Here is a 21,200-nt window from a genome sequence, read left to right as displayed (position 1 = left end):
GGTGGACAGAAGTGCACAGAAGAGGGAGGTTTATTGAAGAGCCGTCGGTTTCCTGAGAAGTGCTTGTTGTGTGTTTATTGACTCTTCGTCAGCTGATGTTCAGTTCAGTGCTGCATTGTTGTCTTTACTGCATGTCTGCAAAACGCGCTTTGCAAAACTGAGGTTTGAGGATTACTTCTTCAAAAGTGCAGACTATTGTCTCAGGTAAGATGTTCACTTGTACGCTAATATGACAGTTATTTACCATGAGATGCTCATTCAGTCACCTGCAGTCATTGTTCTGTCAAATGAATCGGTCTAGTGTACGATTACTGTATATGTATATACTGTATATAATAGACTGTATTATTATTATGACCGAGGTGTTTAGAAATGCAGTTCTTGAATCAGTTTTTCCGTCTGTTGTTTGTGCAGTGGTGTGCAGGTGTGGGGGAACTTACCACTGTGAGGGCCGAGTGCATGTAAATTAAACGTGTTCTTCAGCTTTGGTCTACTTTAATTGAAATGGTCTTAAAACACATTTAATTATTTTTTTTTATTATTTTTTGTTTTTGCATTTTGCATTTTGTAATCGAAATACAGTAAAATTGTGAAATAAAATTTCAGTTAAAGATATTGCTTAATATTTTTGTGGAGAGTGTTTTTAATGACTCTCTGATGAATAAAAAGTACAAAAGAAAAACGTTTATTTGAAATAGAAATCTTCTGAAAGATTATAAATGGGTTTATTTTTTTTTCAATATGCCACCCTTTTTGGCCTTACAATAAAAAATGGCATTGTGAAAAGTCACACCAGACAGTATTATTCTGTGCTTTAACTTCCAACTCCTGGATTTCTCTTCTTGGCTTGTTTTCAAAACATCCACTGGAAAAGGGCTTAAGCTCAGACATCTGACTTGCAAAGCAGTTGCAGGACAGACCTAGTCCTGACCAGTCCTTGACCTTTCAACAGATATGAAATGTTTTTTATATTTTATTTTGTAGAATGACACAGTGGGAGCGATTGCAGCAGCTGGATACAGTGTATTCTCAGAGGGCTTCTGATCTGTACAACAGAGATGAGTTCCCTATGGAAGTGAGACATTACTTATCACATTGGATCGAGGGCCAAGACTGGTGAGTGCAGTACCTGTGTGAGCAACAAGTAAAACCTGTGGATTGATTGTTAAAGTTCTCTATTCCAAAACATATTAAGAACCATGAATGAAGAGAAGCACACAGCTCCATCAAGGTCTATCAACGAGTCTGTGTGTGTGTGTGTGTGTTACAGGGAACGTGCTTCGCGGGACTCCTCCCAAGCTGCATTCCTGTTTCAGGTGCTTCTGGAGAATCTGGACAACCAGTTCAGTCGTTTTGCGCAAGAGAAAGATAGTTTCCTACTGCAGCGTAATTTCAGACGCTACAAACAAAACTTTCAGGTAAGTGTACTTCTGTTGCCAAAACCATCATGCCCGATGCCCTCTTTGGATTCAGGATCTTAAAATGCTAAACATGCAAAACAAAAACAAAAGGCGATACTGGTAGCCTATAGGCCTGTTTACACCAGGCGCGATAAGTATAACCTCAACTGTTTTACAGTCCACACCAAATGGTGATAAGGTTATTTTTATGTCTGTTTTTGCTGTGAACATAATTCCATTTTATTGTTCATCATCAGCTGGTAACAAAAAATCTCTGTATGGTTATAGTTTCTCATTTACAGAAGCAAAGTGTTAATCATTGACAGCTATGGTATGAGATAATGGGTTACAATTGCTTGTTTGCAGAAGTATCAAGAGGAGCCTTACACTCTTGCTAGTATTATCAACTGGTTCCTGGTGAAGGAGCGAGAAATCCTGAATGATGCAGAGCTTGCACAGCAAGTTAGTACCTTAAAGTATCATCATCATTATCACTGTCATTATCAACTTCAGCATCTTCTGATTCTCTCTCAACGTCTCAGGTGCAGACATTGCAGGTTCAGCCAACGGCAATGGAGTTGGAGAGCCAGAGAAAAGTAGAAAAGAGTTTGAAAGACCTTAAGACCAAAGTAGAGGTGTGTGTCTGTGAGTATACAAATGTGTTTGTGTGTGTTTGTTTGTGTGTTTGTTCAAGAACATGATTCATTTTTCAATTTGGCAGGTGATGGAGCACAGCATAAGGTGTTTGGAGGAGCAACAGGATGAGTTTGATTTCAAATATCAGACCCACCTAATGGACTGTGAGGCTGCATACTTTATTTAAACATGCTGTCTTTGCTTTCACTGTATATGGTGGTGTTAATGTATGTGTGTTAATGTGCCTTTAGGTTGCACAGAAGAAGAGAAGAAAATGCAAGCAGAAGGGCTTCAGAAGCTGCTCAATGCACTCGATAAATGCAGAAAGGTAGGCAAATTTTGTGTTTGTTTCTATTCTATTCAGGCTTTTTATTATTGTTAACTTAACCTAGTAAATAAGTTTATTATGTTTATTAACCGTGCTGTATCATTGTCTCAGAACTTCCTGTCTGAAATCTCGACTATGTTGGACGCTGCTGATGTTCTGAGCTCAGCGCTCATAGATGAGGAACTGGTGGACTGGAAGTGGAGACAACAGAAGTCCTGCATTGGTGCTCCTGATGATACAAGTCTGGAGCACTTAGAGAAATGGTAACTGCACAGGAATTTCTCTGAGCGATGATCTGTACAAACAATTTTCAGATCTGTTTTTAAGATGTCTATGGCTTTCGGCAGGTTCACTCAAATTATAGAGTGCATGTTCCAGCTGCAGAAGTTCTTACAGAAGCTGGATGAGCTGGTAGGAAAGATGACCTACGAAAAGGACCCTATCCCAATCCAAAAACCCCGTTTAAAGAGGAGAGTGGAAACTCTGCTGACCAACCTGATAAAGAGGTATACACATACACAACAACCCACACACAAACATGACTCTCTCTTCATGCATATGTGCTTCATTATTGGTTGGTCTGTTTTCAGCTCATTTGTCATAGAGACTCAGCCATCCATGCCACAAGGTCGAGGCCCCCTGGTGCTGCGCACAAACATTCAGTTCTCAGTTAAAGTCAGGTCAGTCTCTAGCATTATACGATGCATTAATCCACGTATGAAACTGAAAACCAATATTGTTCCTATTTGCTATAGCAATGATTATTATTATGCTTCATTCTAATACAGTTGCTTGTGACACAGGTATATACTTTCAAACATTAGGAAACTGAGCATATGTTAATTCAGTTTAGTGTAATTTTCTCTATATGATCCCTTTTAGTTTTAAAGGGTTAGTGCACCCAAAAATGAAAATTATGTATTGACTCATCCATATGTCGTTCCAAATCTCTAACACCACTGTTTATCTTTGGAACAAAGTTTAAGATATTTTAGATTTAGTCCGAGAGCTTTCAGTCCCTCCATTGAAGCTGTGTGAACGGTATACTGTCCATGTCCAGAAAGGTAAGAAAAACATCTTCAAAGTAGTCCATGTATATAATATTCAGCATTGTCTTCTCTTCTGGGTCTGTAGTGAGTGCGTATGACGTATGAAAAATGTATTTTCGATGCTCTCGGAATAAATCTGAAATATCTTAAACTGTGTCCCGAAGATGAAAGGAGGTCTCACGGGTTTGGAACGACGTGAGGGTATTATTAATGACACAATTTTCATTTTTGGGTGAATTAACCCTTTAAGGAACTAGGTAATAAGAAATATTTGTGAATGTTACCTACTTAAATATCAGTACTGCTTTTTTTCTCATATATAAAATGACCATAACCCTCCTTTTTACAGATTGTTATATAAAGCTTCTGAACTGAACCATGTTATGAAGGTGACTGTTTCTGTTAACAAGTAAGCCCGCTGTCTATCTTTCTTTCCTCATTTTGTATGATTTTTATTACTGAGACTATAGAATCTGAGAGTCTTTCGTGTTAGATTTATGTGTTTTGATATGGTTTCAAATTATTCAGTTGGGGTTTAAGAATCCTTACTCACTTTACTCAATGTTTTTGTTTAGTGCTGCTTCACAACTAAAAGGGTGAGTGTTCACTTATACAGATTTTTATCACCCCACCCCACAAATATATGATTATTTTAAATACCATGTTTGTATTTATATGTGTATATATTGTAGGTTTCGGAAATTTAATGTGCTCGGCACCTTAAGTAAAGCTCTTAACATGGCTGAGAGTTTGAATGGGAGCATGGTCGCTGATTTCAGACATTTGGTGAGTCCTTCCAGTGTGAGTTTGAATGTATTGCCAAACAAAGTAACATTATACCATTATTACATACTATGAACTAATTAATAACTTATTAAGTGATGGCACAACAACATCTAAGATAATATACCATGGTAGACAATTTGGACCGGGTTAAACATTTTTTTAATCCAAATAATGATTATAAAGATTAAAAGATAAATTGTTGCGTATGAATTGTGTGTTAATGATAAATCATTGTGTATATGTTCTTTTTCACAGACCTTGAAAGATCAGAAAGTTACTAGTGGAGGAAAAGGAATCAGTGATGTGAGTTCTCTAAGGATCTTATGTATCATAAATGCTAGAGTCAATACTGATTAAAGGCATTTCTACATCTGTAGATCATTTGCTGTTTCAGAAAAGGGGCTTACATTTTGCAATGCATATTCTCCTTGGTTTGGTTTGCTTTAAAATTAAAAAATGTAAAGCTCACCCAAAATGTGATTACGTTTACATTTAGCAAACACTTTTATCCAAAGCGACTTACAAATGATAACAGTGGAAGCAATCAAAACCAACAAAAGAGTAATGATACGCAAATGCTAACAAGTCTCAGTTAGCTTAACGCAGTACACATAGCAAGGTTTAGTTTTTTTATTCTATAATAAATAAAAAGAAAACAGATAGAATAGAAAAAGATAAGAGCAAGATAGTGTTGGAGGCATTTTTTCTTTTGTTAATTTTATAATAAATAAAAAGAAAATGAATAGATAGAATAGAGAAGCTACCAGCAGTTAGTAAATAGAGTTCAAGTCTATTCTTTTAAGAATGGAAATAGAATATTAAGTTCTTATTATTGGAATAATAATAATATTACTACTTACTATACATACATTCATACACACACACACACACACACACATATATAAATAAATATATATATATATATATATATATATATATATATATATATATATATATATATATATATATATATATATATATATATATATAGTATTACTACCGTATTTTCCGGACTATAAGTCGCACTTTTTTTCATAGCTTGGCTGGTCCTGCGACTTATAGTCAGGTGCGACTTATTTATCAAAATTAATTTGACATGAACCAAGAGAAACATTACCGTCTACCAGAGATGCTCACAAGTCTCTGAGCTAGAGTCCAAGTCAAGTCTCAAGTCTCTGAGCTAGAGTCCAAGTCAAGTCTCAAGTCTCTGAGCTAGAGTCCAAGTCAAGTCTCAAGTCTCTTTATTATATTAAGTCTCTGGTTATAATAAATGTTGCATCACGTACAGCGACCCATCCAAGCTGCTTAGAACACTGCATAGCTATATATAAGGAATTCAAAGCATGTAATATGTTATTATGACAACTCTATTTATTAGCATACAATATCAACTTTGATTTTGGTATATAATCAGTGTAAACAGGCTATTGCAACATGACAAAAACACCAAGAATGCTTTACTTTTAAGTTAATATCTGTATTTTGCATTTGTGGATTCAGTAATGGCCTTCTGTCTGTCCTGGCTGTATAGCTGCACACCTCTTGTCTGGCTTAAGAATGAACAAAGCTACGCTGACTTATGTTATTCATACAATACCTACTCACAAATAAACATCAAAAACAAAGCCGGCTGCAATGAATTTCTGTGCAAAACAACTTTTACTACAAACACTTCAACACAAGAACATTGTTAATCACACAAGAACATTTTGATAGAGAACCAAAAATATTTAAAGTAGATAAAATTAGAATAAATAAAATGGAAATGTCTACATACTATTACTACTGTAAACTTTGCAAATAGGACATCAGCCCCTTCAAGTCAATGAACAATAACAAAGTGGGCTGCAATGAATATCTGTGCAAAACGTCATGGCTCCGCTCCTACCCAATGACAGAGGCACGCAGGTTTTTTTCCACTGGAGTACTCACGTGAAGGATGCGTGCACAACTAATAACTAATATCATCACGCTATAAAGGGTTGGCCTGCGCTGGGTGCGCCCCTCCCCCTATAACTGTCCTGTCTCGCGGAGGAGCTCATTTGTGTGCATCTGTGTGAAACACGCGCTCTGAAACACGCATAGGAAAAAAGAGCGACAGAAAGAACGGCTCCCCTCCAGCCGTGACTCGGCTCCCATCGTTCATGTTTATGAGCCGTTCAAAAGAATCGGTTCGTTCGCGAACGTCACAACTCTAACAGCGAGCTCATCTGACGTTTACTAAAAATTAACATTGTTCACGAGTCCCGGAGCTCGAGTCCGAGTCGAGTCTGAAGTCTTTCGAGGACGAGTCTCAAGTCGAGTCTGAAGTCACTGTTTGTGCGACTTAAGTCGCACTCGAGTCCGAGTCTCAAACTCGAGTCCCCATCTCTGCCGTCTACAGCTGCGAGAAGGCGCTCTATGCTGCTCAGTGCTCTTGTAGTCTACACTGAAGACATAGAGCGCCCTCTCGCGGCTGTAGACGGTAATGTTTTCTCTTGGTTCTTGGTTCTAAATAAATGCGACTTATAGTCCAGTGCGACTTTTATATGTTTTTTTCCTCATCATGACATATTTTGGACTGATGAGACTTAAACTCGGGTGCGATTTATAGTCTGAAAAATATGGGTACTTAATATTACTACTAACTACTTAATAATAATACTTTTATTTACTCGATCTCAAGCCAGTTTTTTTTTTGGTATAGATCTAATTGCAATGTTCGAAATACTCCTAAATGAACCAAACTAATGGACAAAACATGCCAAGTTGAGTGTGAATTGAAAACACAATAACAGTCACTTCTAATAAAACACATTTGAATTACAGTGCTGGTGATATTTAGATAAATAATTCCAAAGCTGTAATATATATATTTTATCAGAATTCAGAGATGTATGTTTCTAAATCTGGTTTTGGGTTTTGTGCAGCTCTCATTGAGTGTGACTGAAGAACTGCACAGAATAACCTTTCAAACTCAGTTTGACTACCAAGGCCTGTCTGTCCCTTTGGAGGTAAAACATATTTCCTCATTCAAAACATCCTCAGTAAAGTTTGAAAATTCCATAGATTTGGCAGTCCTGTTTTTATGACCATGCTTCCTTTTTCCATCTCAGACCTCTTCCCTTCCTGTTGTGGTGATCTCAAACTCCAGTCAGCAGCAGAGCGCTTGGGCATCTGTTCTGTGGTTTAACATGCTCTGTTCAGATCCCACGGTCAGGAGCAAGAGTTGCTTTTTGGTTCATGAAAAGCTTGAATCATCATAATAAATTTGTTTTTTTATTATTATTATTATTATTTGCATCACTAAAATTCACTCTTGTGTGTGCATCTAGAACGTCAAGTTTTTTGAAACCTCTCCTGCAGCCACTTGGCCACAGTTTGGGGAAATGCTAAGTTGGCAGTTTCACTCTTGTGGGAAACGTGGTCTCGACAGTGACCAGTTGGAGACCCTCGCCATCAAGCTCTTTGGTATGCACTTGCCAAACCTTTCATTCTTTAATAGAAAACATAATATAAAGTAAAAAAAGGTCATAATCTTGTATTTGTTAATAATGTCATATTCCTTATTAGGTAAACAACAGAGTTATGACAACTGTAAGATATCCTGGACCAAGTTCAGTAAGGTAAAAACACTATTATGCAAGCCTTTGTGAAATGCTGATATGGATGTATGAGTGTTTTGTTTACACGTGGTTGTTTTTAATGTGGTTTAGGAGAACCTCCCTGATACAAACTTCACCCTGTGGGTGTGGCTGGATGGCATTCTAACCCTGGTTAAACTCTACTTGTCAGACCTGTGGAGTGATGGGTATGGATGCCATGAATAGATAGACAGACCGATAGATAGATAGATTCATCACGGAGTGTGTGTGTTTTCAACACAAGTGTGTCTGTTATTGTAGGTCTATAATGGGCTTTGTCAGCAAGGGGAAGGAGAGACTTTTATTAAAGAAGAAGCAGGATGGCACTTTCTTATTGCGTTTTAGCGAAAGCATCAAAGATGGAGGAATCACATTCAGCTGGGTGCAGTATGCTAACGATGGTAAACCATCTCATAAAATAATATGTACTTCTTTCATACATAGTTCAGTATTCGGCCACACAGGGTCCAGTGAATGTGAGACTGAATACACACACACACACACACACACACATCATGTAATGTAATGTAATATAATATAATATAATTGTTTTTATTATTAGGCACTCCAAGTGTGCAAACAGTGAAACCATTCACCAGTGCTGACCTAAAGCAGATTGCTTTACCTGATATCCTCTGCAACTTTCGGATGATGATAGCGGAAAATGTTCCGATTAACCCACTGTGTTACCTTTACCCTGACACACCCAAGGACCAGGCCTTCAGTAAATATTACAGTGAAAAGACTGGAGGTAAGTTGCTTATGTAGAATGTGGTGAATTTCAGGCATTGTAAAAAACATTATAGAAAAAGAAAACATTTTCAAATACATTTTCCCTTAAGTCTGCATATAAATTACACTTTGACCAATTATTTTGGAATAAATGTTAATATTAAAAAACTACCCCAAGCACTATTTACTTGTTATTTAGAACTTTCTTTTCTTTATCCTTTAACTGAGTGTACAGTAAATATAACATTTGTTCAAACTAACCTAAACCTATTTAATGTAACAAGTACTAAATTGTTCATTTTAATAATTTTCTTTGTCTTGTGATGTTTTTGTTTTAGAGGAGAATCCTTACCTGAAGTACCTCAAACAAAAACTGGTTTTTGTCTCTGAGTAAGTCTGTGTTTGTTTGCGTGTTGTATGTTTGCATAATTACATAACATTTCAGTGATATTTAGTATGTATCTTGTGAATGTATTTATTTTTTTTCCCTTCATAATTTCAACTAAGCGGACTCATTTTTTGCTCCTAAAGTTTTAATCATAAGGTATTATGATCTAGGTTTACACTTAATAAGAAGAAATAATAGTCAATAGTCAGTAATAACGCGGAAATTAGGCAAATAAAAAGCGCATTACTATAACTATTTAAGATATTGTTCATTTTATGTCACTAGCTAATTTGTGAACTCTTAATAAATCGACCAGCCTTAACCTTAGTTTAGTGCTTCATTACTGCACATTTGGTCCCGCATACATGCGGACATATGGGAAATTAAGTATATCTGGGCCTTCAAAACAAGATGTACTTGGCATAATTTTTATTGCTGCCTGTGTAAAGGTGATACAGGTTTTCACTAGATTATTATATTATGTGATGATTTGGGATAACAGCATTCAAGACATTACAGCAATATTATTTGACGATAAGTGTGATGTTCTGGAGTGAACAGACTTTAAGAGTGTGGAATAAGTAGACACTGAGATGGCTGTTCTGCTGGTTTACTGGAGTGATCTGTGCTTGATTGCAGCAGGAATGGCTGTTCCGGCGTCAGAGAGGGGACAGAATCTGATCTGTCCACACAGGACAGAGGTGAGTCCCATCTCCACAGCCCCTCCAAATCCAATCAGCTCGACCCTAACCTGTATCTGATTTGCTGGATGATCACAAAATATGTCATGATTGCAAAAAGCTTTCTGATAGATGCTACCTTTATGGATGCTTTTCTGTCATTCAGAGGCCCGGTCAACTTCATCATTTTGTTAAGATTCTTTCTTTCTACCTTCCTTCCTTCCTTCCTTCCTTCCTTCCTTCCTTTCCATACCCAAGTGCATTTGTTTCACTTTGCACGGAGACCTTGTGTTTGTGTGGTGGGCTGTGACTGTGGTGTTGCTGTTTTTCAATAACACAATCTAACCATAATAGTAACAATGATTTAAAAACGGTTGTGGAAGCTTAAGGTTGCATGCCACATGCACATGCAAAATATAGGGATGCATGATATCGATAAGCTGAAGGTATGGATGATTTTGAAATTCGCCACTGTTTTGATTTTTAAAGGTGCAATGTGTAATATTTACAATGATCTATTTACAGAAATGCAATATAATATACATAACTATGTTTTCAGAGGTGTATAAAGACCTTACTAAATGAGCCGTTATGTTTTTATTACCTTAGATTGAGCAATTTATATTTACATACACCGGGTCCCCTTACACGGGAAGTCACCATCATGTTTCTAAATGGACAAAATGCTCTAATGAGTGCATTTTCGTAACTTTGTTGTTCTTGCGAATAAAACACGGACACAATCATGAACAAGTACTTTTACATTAGCAATAACATCGATTTATTGAATAAAGTTATTATTATTAGTTCATATTAGTCATTATTAGTTCGTTTACAGTTGTAATGAAATCTCATTGCTTTCTGCTGTCTTTACCAACGAGATCTTTACCTGTGTCGGCCACCATAGTTTCTCTAAAGGGAGGGGTGAAGTGGGGGACTGAGCCGTTGGTTGCAATTCGCAACTTCACCGCTAGATGCCGCTAAAATCTACACATTGCACCATTAATAAATGAATAACAGATGTCAAACATGTTACACTGCATTAATGAAGACTGATATTTTTTATTATTATTAGGGTTATTATATTTTTTAAGTTTTTAAAGATTAACTTTGATCATTTGTTGACAGCAATGGTTATATAAATCTCTAAAACTAGCTGATAACTGATATAGTACTGATATATTGTGCATCTCTAAAGGTGAACCATGCAACACTCTTTTGAATAGAAGGGTTTTAATTGGAATTTATGGTTCCGTGAAGAACCTTTTAGATCCTTTGGATCTTTCCACTGTACAAAAGGGTCTTTATAGTGGAAAATGATTCTTTGATTATTAAAATGTTCTTCAGACAAAACAAATGGTTCCTTACTGAAGTGTACTTTGAGGATCTAAAAGGGGTTCTTCTATGTCAGAGCGATGGTTTTGGATCCTTTTTGAACCATTTTTTTTTTTTTTTAAGTAAAGCCAAGAGCATCAGAAATACAATATGTTATTATTGTGATGATGCTATTGAGTTTATAACATCTCTCTTGCTTTCTCATCTCCTTCATGTTTAAAAGACCCTCCATCTGTGTCTGACGCGGGTAATGATGACTTGTTGCTCCAAGTGCTTGAGAAGTCTCCAATGCTTTCCAGCTCTACCATTGATGATGATACGCTTAACAGTATTTTGGACAGTGATAGTGAGAGCACTATTCCAGAAGCATTTCCTCCAACTGCCCCCCACACTTCACCATCATGGCTCCAAGACAACTTTTCAGAGAATCTCTTTGCAGAAGCACTTTCTCCAGGAATTGATGTTAATCTCACATTGCATGAGTTTCTAAACTCTCCAAACATCCTAAATGGCATAAATCTTCGAATGCCGCCAGAGGAGTCAGATGACTTTTTCCTTAATTCTGGTTTGATTCAAGAGCTTGGCTATCCCAACATACCACTGACCCCCTGAATTTCACCCATTTAACACAAAACCATGATCCGTGTGATTAGCTAAATCTCAAGCCATATAATGATTTCCATAACTCTGATTTGTTGTAAATATGGATCAAGTAGACAGGCAAAATACAGCTCATTACTTCATTTTCTGTACTGATTTTATTATTACTTTATCCATTTAGTGTTTATATCTGAATTTCATCACATCTAGTCATCTGTTACTTAGCTCTATTCCTAAAGCCTTTGTAAAGGCTAAGAGGTCAAAAATAGAACATTTAGGACATAGTCTTGTGACCTCACTATTTGTAAGCTGCTAGCAAATATGTCCCTATAAAAAAAAAAAACTTTATTTTGGAATTAATTCAAACAATATCAGAGCACTTTTGCAAATGTAAATTAGCGGAGATTAGAGAATAGAGTTTGGATGACTACTTATGTAAAAAAAAAAAAAAAAACGCCTCTCTTCAAATTGACCCAAGTAAAGATCCCATGATTTGTTTTATGATACAAGTATACAGCTTTTATGCAGGTCCAAAGAAAAGTTTGTATTCTTTTATTCCGATTAACTGGGCTTTATTGGAAAAGATAATTTGATCGTGAACGCAATAAACTTTATTAATGTTAAGCACCTTTAGTTATGTGAATCAGGCATTAGCTTTGAGCTAATGGTTTAAAAAGCATCTCAACAGCAAAGACATTTTTGTGCATGCATTTATGACTAAAGAACAAATTCTCCACGAAAAATGTCTTCACAACAATCAAATTAAAGCACCTTAAAATAGTGCCTGGTTTAAATGTTATCACTTTATTTTACATTTAAAGGCACCAATGTTGATGCTTTTACAGTAGTATTTAACTCTAGGATTTGAGGCACCTTCACTTTTTTTTTTTTGTCTTTTAGAATGCATTTTTTATTTTGTATAACCACTTTTGAGATTGTAGGAAAACATGAAAGCTTTGTTTTTTATATTTGATTGCTTTGACTTAACTGTCCAACCTAAAGCCAATAGAAATTCTCCATTATCCTGTTTTTGGTACTGGATAGTTGAGTCATTAATAAAAGAGTTTGATTAGACAGATACTATTTGAAAATGGAAATAATAATTTTGGCACTGCTCTATTATTTTAAAAGTTGAAATTAGTTCTGTTATCCCAATTGAAGAGAGTTTATTCAGAGCTTTGTCTCTCTGGTGAAAATACTTGATAGTGTTTGTAGATGTTAATATTTTTTTTTTTAAAGAAAATGAATTTAAATAAGACTGTATGATTACTCTGAGAGTAATACTGAGTGGAAATGTGTAAGAATATAATTCTTCTGATTTCTTAAGTGAGATTATTTTTTGTGTAACAGCGTTTACAGATAAAGTGAATGTGTTTCTCTAACTGAATCTGTTGTGTCCCCCGCCCCCCGCCTCTCACTTTCTTGCAGAAGCATTTTGTCACCCCATGAGCACTTCTGTTTTTGAATTTGTAGACTTTGTTTCAAATGCATGTAACCAAGTTTTCGATTGTATCCACTGTCAATCCTACCATACTGTGTTTTGTATCTGTGAACAAGACATTGTAGAGCTGAAAAACAATATTACAATATTCTCCAATAAAAAATCTAATGAGAGAAAAGTCTGTCATGATGTCTTTCTAATTGAAAATCAAGGCAATTACCTGATAAAGCAGAATTTTAATAGACGGTTGAGATATTGTGTTACATTGTTAAAACCAGTTACCGGTTACCATCTGTTCCCTTACACAGAGGCATTGCACATGTGCATTTCATATATAGACTTGCAAACTGAATTTGGAATTGGTGTGAGTTATTTAACACATCACAAATAATATAATAATCAACACAACCAATCTGAGATCCATGAGCACCCGGGATGACCTTACATTTCTAAATACAATGATGCCTTAGCTTTGAAGTCATTTGTGATATGGCTCTTCCTTTGTTGCAATGTTAAGAAATTTTACAGATTACGCAGTCAGGAACACTTGTCTGGACTTGCGAAATGCTTGGTTTTGTGTCCGGCTCTAAAAAAGCTGGACGCTGACTTAAGATAGTAATTTAAAAACATATAATAAAATTCAAATAGATAATAAAAATAGGATCTGAACAGATTCAAACTTTAATCTCCATTATACCAGAAGCAAGTTCATAAACTTTCTGTACCAAAATTGTAACAGTAAAAAGCACTTTTGCTGACTTTATATTTTATGTTGCTTTATTTTAAAAGAAATGTTCATACATGTGTTACCATTCTAGAACACTGATATGATGTGCAATATAACCACATTACATCCACCTACATTTCGAGGAATTTTTCAAATAATCCTTAATAAAAATAAGATCACACAAGTTATCTCATATTCTGGAGGTCGAGCTAAAACAGTACATAAATAAAACTGGAAACAACACAGCAACAAAAGAGGACTTAAAAATTTTGTGAGGTATTAAACGAAGCAGTGAGGCGTATCTGTTCTTGTTTTCTCCATCACCCAGCTTCAAACTTCCATGTTCATTTGTGCCTGAGGTTATAAATGTTCTTAAAGTCATTATGAATCACTCCTGTGAGGGCATGCATGATTACAGCATATGTACAAAAAGAAAAATGAGGAAATGAAATAGAGAAAGTTTTTGCATTTGCAGTAAAAAAAAAGCCACATGACATGTTTCCTTTCTGATCTTTGATGGAACTGGAAAATCCCACTTGTGAAAGAAATGCCTCCATTATAGTCAAAGATGAGCTAAATAAAGAAGTGCAAGCTATTTGATAATATAGAAAGTGAATGGAAAATAAAACCGTGCGTAATACATAAAATGTATATGGCATGTCATTTTGAGTTCGATTTGGTTGTATTGCTTTAATTGTGCTTTATATGCGGCTGATGGAGATGAATAAACCTGAGAACTGTGATGTTCTCCACAGAATAAATAGAGTGCAGCTCCATGTTTAATTTTGCATAATCTGTGAAGTCAATGAACATCTACAACACAACATCACTTTCAGATTGAAAGGAGTTGGATCGCATTCTTCATTATCGCTTTTTCTAATTCCGACGGGTTCTCCATATCCAAGTTAATGGATGCAGAGCTTTGCCTAGTAGGTCTTTGTAGGCCTGGTTAAACTGCCGGTTCATGGCTGCGTACAACAAAGGGTTAATGCAACTATTTAACCAAGTGAGGTTTGCACAAAACATATGAACGACCTGTGGCGCACGGTTCGCCTTATCAGCGACATTCAGCAGCAGAAATGGTGCAAAGCAGCCGACAAAACACATGAAAACTGTAAAGCACATTCGAGTTACACGCTTAAATTCACTGTCCTCTCCTGAGCTGGCAGCTGGAGTGGTCTGGATTGTTACCGGTGTTGGTTTAGAAGACGTTTCGGTTTCTTTTGGGGCTTCTTTAATGGAGTTATTTGGTTCTTTTGTGCTCGTGTGGTCCTCAGATGTCTCCAGTCCTTTGTTCTTATTCTGCTCCGCTCCTGCCTCATCATGACTGATCTCACAGCTTTGAGTTGTTGAAGCTCCAGCACTGATCCCGCTGTCATCCGTCGATGCTTCGGCTTTAGTCCTCTTGCGTTCTGATGAGCGGCGACTGGGCCTGTACTTCAGGAAAGCCTTAGAGGCTACTCGCACCTTACGGTAGATCAGGAAGTAGAAAAGCCCCACACAACCCAGGCCCAAGATGAAGTACAGGAAGAGCAGCACGGTGGTGTAAGGCCTCCCTTTAGTACGGTGAAAACTGCAGGTGCATACTTGTGGGGCAAACACATAGACGGGCCAAAGTGGGCCAAAACTTGCTACACCCAGTAGCCAGGATGATATTAGGAGCACCGCCACTCCACGGTGGGACAGGAGCAGACGGGCACAGCGAGAAGTGCGATGCGCAACAACCAAATAACGGCTCATAGCGATGAAGCACAATGTAATAATGGACACGCTGTTGGACAGGAACAGGAGGAATCCAAACATACGGCACCATGTGGCTCCACCTCTCCAGTGCAGGTGCAGGTATGAGTCAACGCTGACCGGTTGCAGGATGGTGCAGTAAAGAAGGTCAGCGAAGGCGAGGTTTACTATGAGGACATTGAAACGTGTCCTCAGGCTGGCATCAGTAGCAAAGGCGAGGACGGTCAGAATATTCCCTATGGTTCCTACTATGGTCACAGCCGATCCCAGGAGGACGCCAAAGTAACGGTAGCCCTCCACAGACGGGGACGCACAAGAAAAGGTATCATTTCTCGGAAGATCTGTGTCGTTCCACATCCTGAGAAGACACATAACAGTAAGCTCATCAAAATCAATGTTACATCCTTGTGGTCACTAATTGTCACATTTTTGGTGTACTTTGGTAAGAGTGCATGTTTTATTGTCCACATGTCACTTTATTAAGAGCTGCTGGTTTCTTTTTCTTTCTGAAACTAAGTGCCACATTTTAAGGTCACAAACCACTTCCTGTTAAGGCACCTCTGAATATCACACCTTTGTTTTGTTTTTCCTATACGTGAACTATACCCTACAGACAGCAAGCATTGTGGACATTCCAAGAGACTGCCTTTTCTTCTGAATACAAACTGAGATACATAATTAGCCTACATTTTGAACTATTTTATATTATATTAATATTTATATTATACTATAAACATATATATATATATAACAGTTTGCAAAATTGTTCTTATTTGCTTATTATTAACAAACAAACAGATGACAATAGAGTGTATTTTGTTAGGCTGATTAAAAATAAAAAAGTTCCAGTCAGTGAATTTGATTGACTGTCAGCCTGTGCATTAGTGGTGGGAATTTAAAACGAGGTGAAGACAAGTGACAAATCTTTAATATCAAATCTTCATGACTTCCTGTTCAATTAGCCGAATTAGGGTAGATAATACAATAAAATAATAGTAAGACACACCAACTGTGATCAATATCAAGCCGCAAAACCATCTGTTTTATACAGCAGATTAGCTGAAAGTGATGAGATAGGAAGCCTCGCACATGCAGATAAAATATAAAAATGGTCGCGCTCACGGTGAGTAACATTTGCTTCCATTCGTCTAAATATCACTATTCACTATTGCTATCTGTAACTGCCTGTAAATCTTTCTTATGGAGTACTGCTTACATTGTACAGTTATTCAATCTAAAGTTATATAAAATTTCATTGGAGTGAAATGTATACATTGTTTTGAATTGTTGAATTGAATTTACAAGGAAATTCATAGTTAAACCCCATATGAAAATCTGTCGTCATTTACCAAACCTGTATGACTTCCATTTGTGGAACACGTAAAAAAGATTATGAACCACACCTTTCTGGTGCTCTGACTACCACGGACAACACCTTCACTTCATTTAACCTTTTTATTTTTATTTTTTATGTTCCACAGAATAAAGTTGTTTATAATGACTTTAAATTGGGACAGATTTTTCAGCTATCCCTTTAATCTGTCTGTCAACACATTTGCAAAATATAAGCATATTAACGCAGGGCCATTTTATGCTACTTGTATTTGAGGGCAGTTTTCACCAGCAGTTATCTATAGCATGCTTTATGATATAGTTTAGAAGAAAATTAACAACACAGTCAAACTCATAAAGCACAGAAAGAATTAATTAGTCAAAGAAATAAGATATTTTTGGCCATCAGTGGCTTACCTTGTAACAGCTGTGGTGTCCATCCTTTATTCTCTAGTTCTGTTTCCCCCTTGATTTATGTAGCTATCTCTACTTCGTTCCCTTTTTAGTACTATTTGTCTCTGCTTACATATGTCTCTTCTCTGTTTTGTCAGATAGACCCTCTAGCCACGCCTCCAGTCTCCTCTAGCCTCTTAACTGGTAGGCTACTGATGTTTTACCACAGCACCTTATGTGTACGTCTGCTTGAGACGTCTGTAATCAAGTGTGAGGTCACTGTGAGCCAACCCTGTTGCACAATCCTGGAAGAAACTTACACACTAACGGTATTTTGCTAATAGATATGGAGAAATAAAGAAAGAAAGAAAGAAAGAAAATGTTTGCCAACGTCTTGCTGTTTTTTTTTTTGTTTTTTTTGCTGATTCATTCAGGTTAATATTTAGATTTTTTTGTCACTTTGAAAAGCAGCTTGACTAATCAAATTAGAGAACTGGAACTATTATATAAATCTAAATGTACATCACCCTTTAAATCCCTGATTGTACTGTATTATATATAACTAGTCATAAAGGTTAAAAACTGTTTAAACAATTTTAACAACCACCACCTTCGCTGAAACATAATTGTCAATTTGGTTTTTCAATGAAGGTTTATGGCAGCAGCACAATATCCCTAGACAAAGAATGAAGTGTTTACAAAGTAGACAACAAAAATATACAAGCAGTTTGGCTGATAAATAGTAGACCTAAATTCTGAATCACAGCAATAGTGCCAGTTTATTAATGTATAAAGTCTCTTATATATATATATATAGTACATGAATTAAACAGATCAGTAGAACGAAAGCCTGATATTCTGAACTTTATATATGGGCATTAATATTACCCCTGCTTTGAACAGATGTGTGTGTATATATTGAACCCCCAGGGGCCCATCTAAATGGGAAGGATGGTAATGTTTGGGGTGTTTGTTTTAAGCCACCTAGGCATTGCCATTGACTTATGATAATGAATTGTATATCCTGAAAATGTGCTGAATTTGCCAGTTGTGTATAGACGAGCTGTGGTAGAGGTATCAGCATTCACCATGAATATCAAAATATTGTCAACATATAGGGCAATCTTATTTTGATTGTTTTCTACCAGTAACCCACACATTTTATTATATGTTCTTATAACTTCTGCCAATGGTTCAATTATCACAGCAAATAAAAGAAGTGAAAGAGGGCAGCTTTATCTTGTCCCTCTCCCAACCTTGAATGTAGAGGAGCGACATCCATTAGAGATAACAGCACTAAGAGTTTCATTATACTATAACTTGACCCACTTAATATACTGCTCACCAATACCCATTTTATGTAACGTATGAAATAAATAGGGCCTTCTCTAGAGAGATCACAAGACCATCTATTGATTGCTGTTTAGCACACTGTATCACAATCAACAGGCGACGTATATTATTGACAGAGTTGCATCCTACAATAAAGTCTGTTTGGTCATCCTTTAATAGAGCATGGAGAAGTCCTTCTAACCGTATTGCTATGATTTTGGAAAGAATATTCAGTTCTACAGTTAAATTCGCTACAATCCATCACGCTCCCTAATGTCACAAAACGTTGGACTTTTGGTAGTACCTAGGATAGCAAAGTCCACTAAAGGAAGTAGAGCTTTTTCGCATTTGGCTCCCAAACTCTGGAATAGCCTTCCTGATAATGTTTGGGGTTCAGACACACTCTCTCTGTTTAAATCTAGATTAAAAACATCTCTTTCGCCAAGCATTCAAATAATGCATCTCATAATTTGTGACTGCAGTTGTATCTGATCAAATGCACATTATTATTCTTTAGCTTGGGTTAAACAAATTAAATTTTTTTTTTTTAATTAATTAGCTACGCTAATTCTGTCTCGATTTACACAAGCTCCAGTCTGGATCTGGATCCAGAACACCTGAGAAGAAATGATGCTGACCCCTCAGAGGACCTCAGACGATTCTAACCCTAAAACAACATACAGAACTAACAAATATTGCTACAAGTGTGATTGCATCATATAATAATTGCTGTATAGTGTTCACTGCCTGGTTGACTACGTCTTGTATTAATTTTTTCTGAAAATTCCTGTTATATGTACCTAAACTTACAGTCACCACTGATAAGCTACTACTAAATATTGTAGAAACGTAATTTTCTGAAAAGTTGCTTTGCAGTGATTTGTATCATAAAAAGCACTATACAAATAAACTCAAATTGAATTGAATTGTACATTCAGCAGTGAAATGGGTCAATATGGCGAAAAGTCCTCTGCTTGCTTACCTTTTTTTTTAAATTAAGGATATATTTGCCTCTCTCAGGGACTGTAGTAAATGGTCTTTTAAGAATGAGTCACTCAGCATATTTAGTAAGGGGTCAACTAATAAATTTCTAAATTCTTTGTAAAATTCACTATTAAGCCCATTTGGGCCAAGTGCATTCCCAGATTGTAAACTCCAGTTTTTGAAATCTTAAAAAAAAGGTACAGATTAGTACAGCTAAAAATGGATTCCGCTTGTACTTCTGCTAATTCCAACATGACATGAACACATCTGTGACTGGTGTTTTGTGAGTTACACCAGAGGTGGCTTTGTGCAAAAAAAAAACTTTTTATGCTTGAGAAGCATGTTACTGGGGTGACACAGCAAATTTTACCAGTTCATGAAGTCAACTTACAAGGACCTACTATTATTTATTGCTTATTACTTTGGACAGAAATTTAAATCTGCAATATTTTAAAAGGAAATTTATATATGCTAATTTATACATTAGACATGCTGTGCTATTTGGTATGCCAGTTATTCGTATTATCATTGAGTCCAGATTTACCCGCCTGTTACAAACAATAACATAATAAACTCGACAATTGCCTGCTCAACCAGACTATCTTGCCATCTTGTGAAAATAGATTTTAAAGAGGAAATCGACTATTAAAACAAAAAAAAAATCACAAATGTTTTGGATTTTGAGCATTAATATTAAAATAATATAGCAACATTTAAGCTAAGGACCATCTGTTTCACAAAGTCACATTTTGATTTGCACATTCCGTTTATCACATTAACCTACGGGCTACATTGAAAAATAACAGAAAATGTACTGGTAATTTTCATCCAGGAGTCCCAGAACATTATCTTTTAATTTAAGGACATTTAAATTAGTGCAAAAAGGTAAGACACCTGTTAAAATAAATCAATATGGATCCCTTACATCAATAAAATAAAACATTTTTGAAGTAGCCTATATATAAATGGTCATAGTGATTATTTCATACTTTTGTAATTTTATGTCACAAAATAAGTGTGTTATAAAGCAGATACATTATATTTAGTGGCGATATCATGGTAATTTGTCTGGATTCATGGTAAACCTGCTGAAACAGTGTAGCCTAAGACATACTTTTACCTCAGGATCTAAAACATGTTTGTATCATGAATATTGAGTCAAATATGCAAATATGGAGGTCTACGTTTTTGTTATATGTAAGATTATTAAGCATTGAGTAAAGACAGGTTTGTTTAAGCCTGACAAATGCGTAAATGGATCACTTGCTAACTGCTTTCAATTAAAAGTAGCTAAAACTGGTAGCTTTATGTTACTAGATGACATCATAATGGCAAATTCACTTATCTACATGAAGATGAAGGTAGATCAAGGTGCAAGATGAGAACTTAGATAAGGTTTGTCCAAGAAGTTGCAATATTTGTCCCTAAACTTGTAAAAAGTCTCAAAAGGGTTGGGGAAGTCGCTTAATCTAGATACAAAGTAGCTAAATTGGCAACACTGAGTCACTTCAACATAGCAAGTGGATACTAGGATTATGTAGGATATATTATGATACTTGCGTTGCGTCATCAACCGCTTTCTTTATTTCAGATGCCCCTCTTCAGTGCTGTGCTGGTGCGACTCTGACTAGACTTTATTCTACCAGACTTTATGCTGAAGTCTGCTGCATTACTCTCAGTGTCTTATCAGTGTC

At 36.3% G+C, this 21,200-nt stretch overlaps 2 protein-coding genes across 4 annotated transcripts; one reads left to right on the top strand and one right to left on the bottom strand.

The window, feature by feature from the left end:
* The first annotated feature begins 55 nt into the window (after window positions 1–55).
* Window positions 56–12,011, top strand: stat2 (signal transducer and activator of transcription 2). Of its 2 annotated transcripts, none has more exons than XM_026259725.1 (24): window positions 56–204; window positions 985–1,116; window positions 1,271–1,418; window positions 1,767–1,862; window positions 1,943–2,035; window positions 2,122–2,200; window positions 2,288–2,364; window positions 2,476–2,627; window positions 2,712–2,870; window positions 2,955–3,044; window positions 3,763–3,822; window positions 3,989–4,009; window positions 4,106–4,199; window positions 4,455–4,502; window positions 7,109–7,192; window positions 7,295–7,393; window positions 7,514–7,649; window positions 7,752–7,804; window positions 7,895–7,989; window positions 8,084–8,223; window positions 8,385–8,573; window positions 8,893–8,944; window positions 9,585–9,643; window positions 11,181–12,011. In XM_026259725.1, exons 2-24 carry the CDS (start codon window positions 986–988, stop codon window positions 11,567–11,569), a joined length of 2,544 nt encoding a protein of 847 aa, XP_026115510.1. In that variant the 5' UTR covers window positions 56–204; window position 985; the 3' UTR covers window positions 11,570–12,011. The 2 variants fall into 2 exon arrangements, with proteins under 2 accessions (XP_026115510.1, XP_026115501.1); XM_026259716.1 differs by having other exon boundaries at window positions 57–204; window positions 9,582–9,643.
* A 942-nt stretch (window positions 12,012–12,953) lies between these two features.
* gpr84 (G protein-coupled receptor 84) lies at window positions 12,954–21,184 on the bottom strand. Of its 2 annotated transcripts, none has more exons than XM_026259759.1 (2): window positions 21,067–21,184; window positions 12,954–15,823 (listed from the first exon to the last, which is right to left on the bottom strand). In XM_026259759.1, the coding sequence occupies exon 2, from the start codon at window positions 15,820–15,822 to the stop codon at window positions 14,602–14,604; it is 1,221 nt and encodes a 406-aa protein (XP_026115544.1). In that variant the 5' UTR covers window position 15,823; window positions 21,067–21,184; the 3' UTR covers window positions 12,954–14,601. The 2 variants fall into 2 exon arrangements, with proteins under 2 accessions (XP_026115544.1, XP_026115535.1); XM_026259750.1 differs by lacking the exon at window positions 21,067–21,184 and adding an exon at window positions 17,215–17,424.
* Window positions 21,185–21,200: the final 16 nt, after the last annotated feature.

This window comes from Carassius auratus, chromosome 6 (genome assembly GCF_003368295.1).
Source record: "Carassius auratus strain Wakin chromosome 6, ASM336829v1, whole genome shotgun sequence".
Lineage (NCBI taxonomy): Eukaryota > Metazoa > Chordata > Actinopteri > Cypriniformes > Cyprinidae > Carassius > Carassius auratus.
The sequence above is the reverse complement of the archived record's forward strand: the minus strand, read 5'-3'. Positions and strand labels throughout refer to the sequence as shown.

What these genes read in the sequence shown, in the direction of transcription:
- stat2 (XM_026259716.1), top strand. Translation starts at nt 986, where the DNA reads ATGACACAGTGGGAGCGATTGCAGCAGCTGGATACAGTGTATTCTCAG. An exon ending in GAGGAAAAGGAATCAGTGAT is followed by an intron (nt 4,503 to 7,108) that starts GTGAGTTCTCTA and finishes GGTTTTGTGCAG; the next exon opens with CTCTCATTGAGTGTGACTGA. An exon ending in TTACAGTGAAAAGACTGGAG is followed by an intron (nt 8,574 to 8,892) that starts GTAAGTTGCTTA and finishes TTTTTGTTTTAG; the next exon opens with AGGAGAATCCTTACCTGAAG.
- gpr84 (XM_026259750.1), bottom strand. Translation starts at nt 17,237, where the DNA reads ATGGACACCACAGCTGTTACAAG. An exon ending in GACACCACAGCTGTTACAAG is followed by an intron (nt 15,824 to 17,214) that starts GTAAGCCACTGA and finishes GTGTCTTCTCAG; the next exon opens with GATGTGGAACGACACAGATC.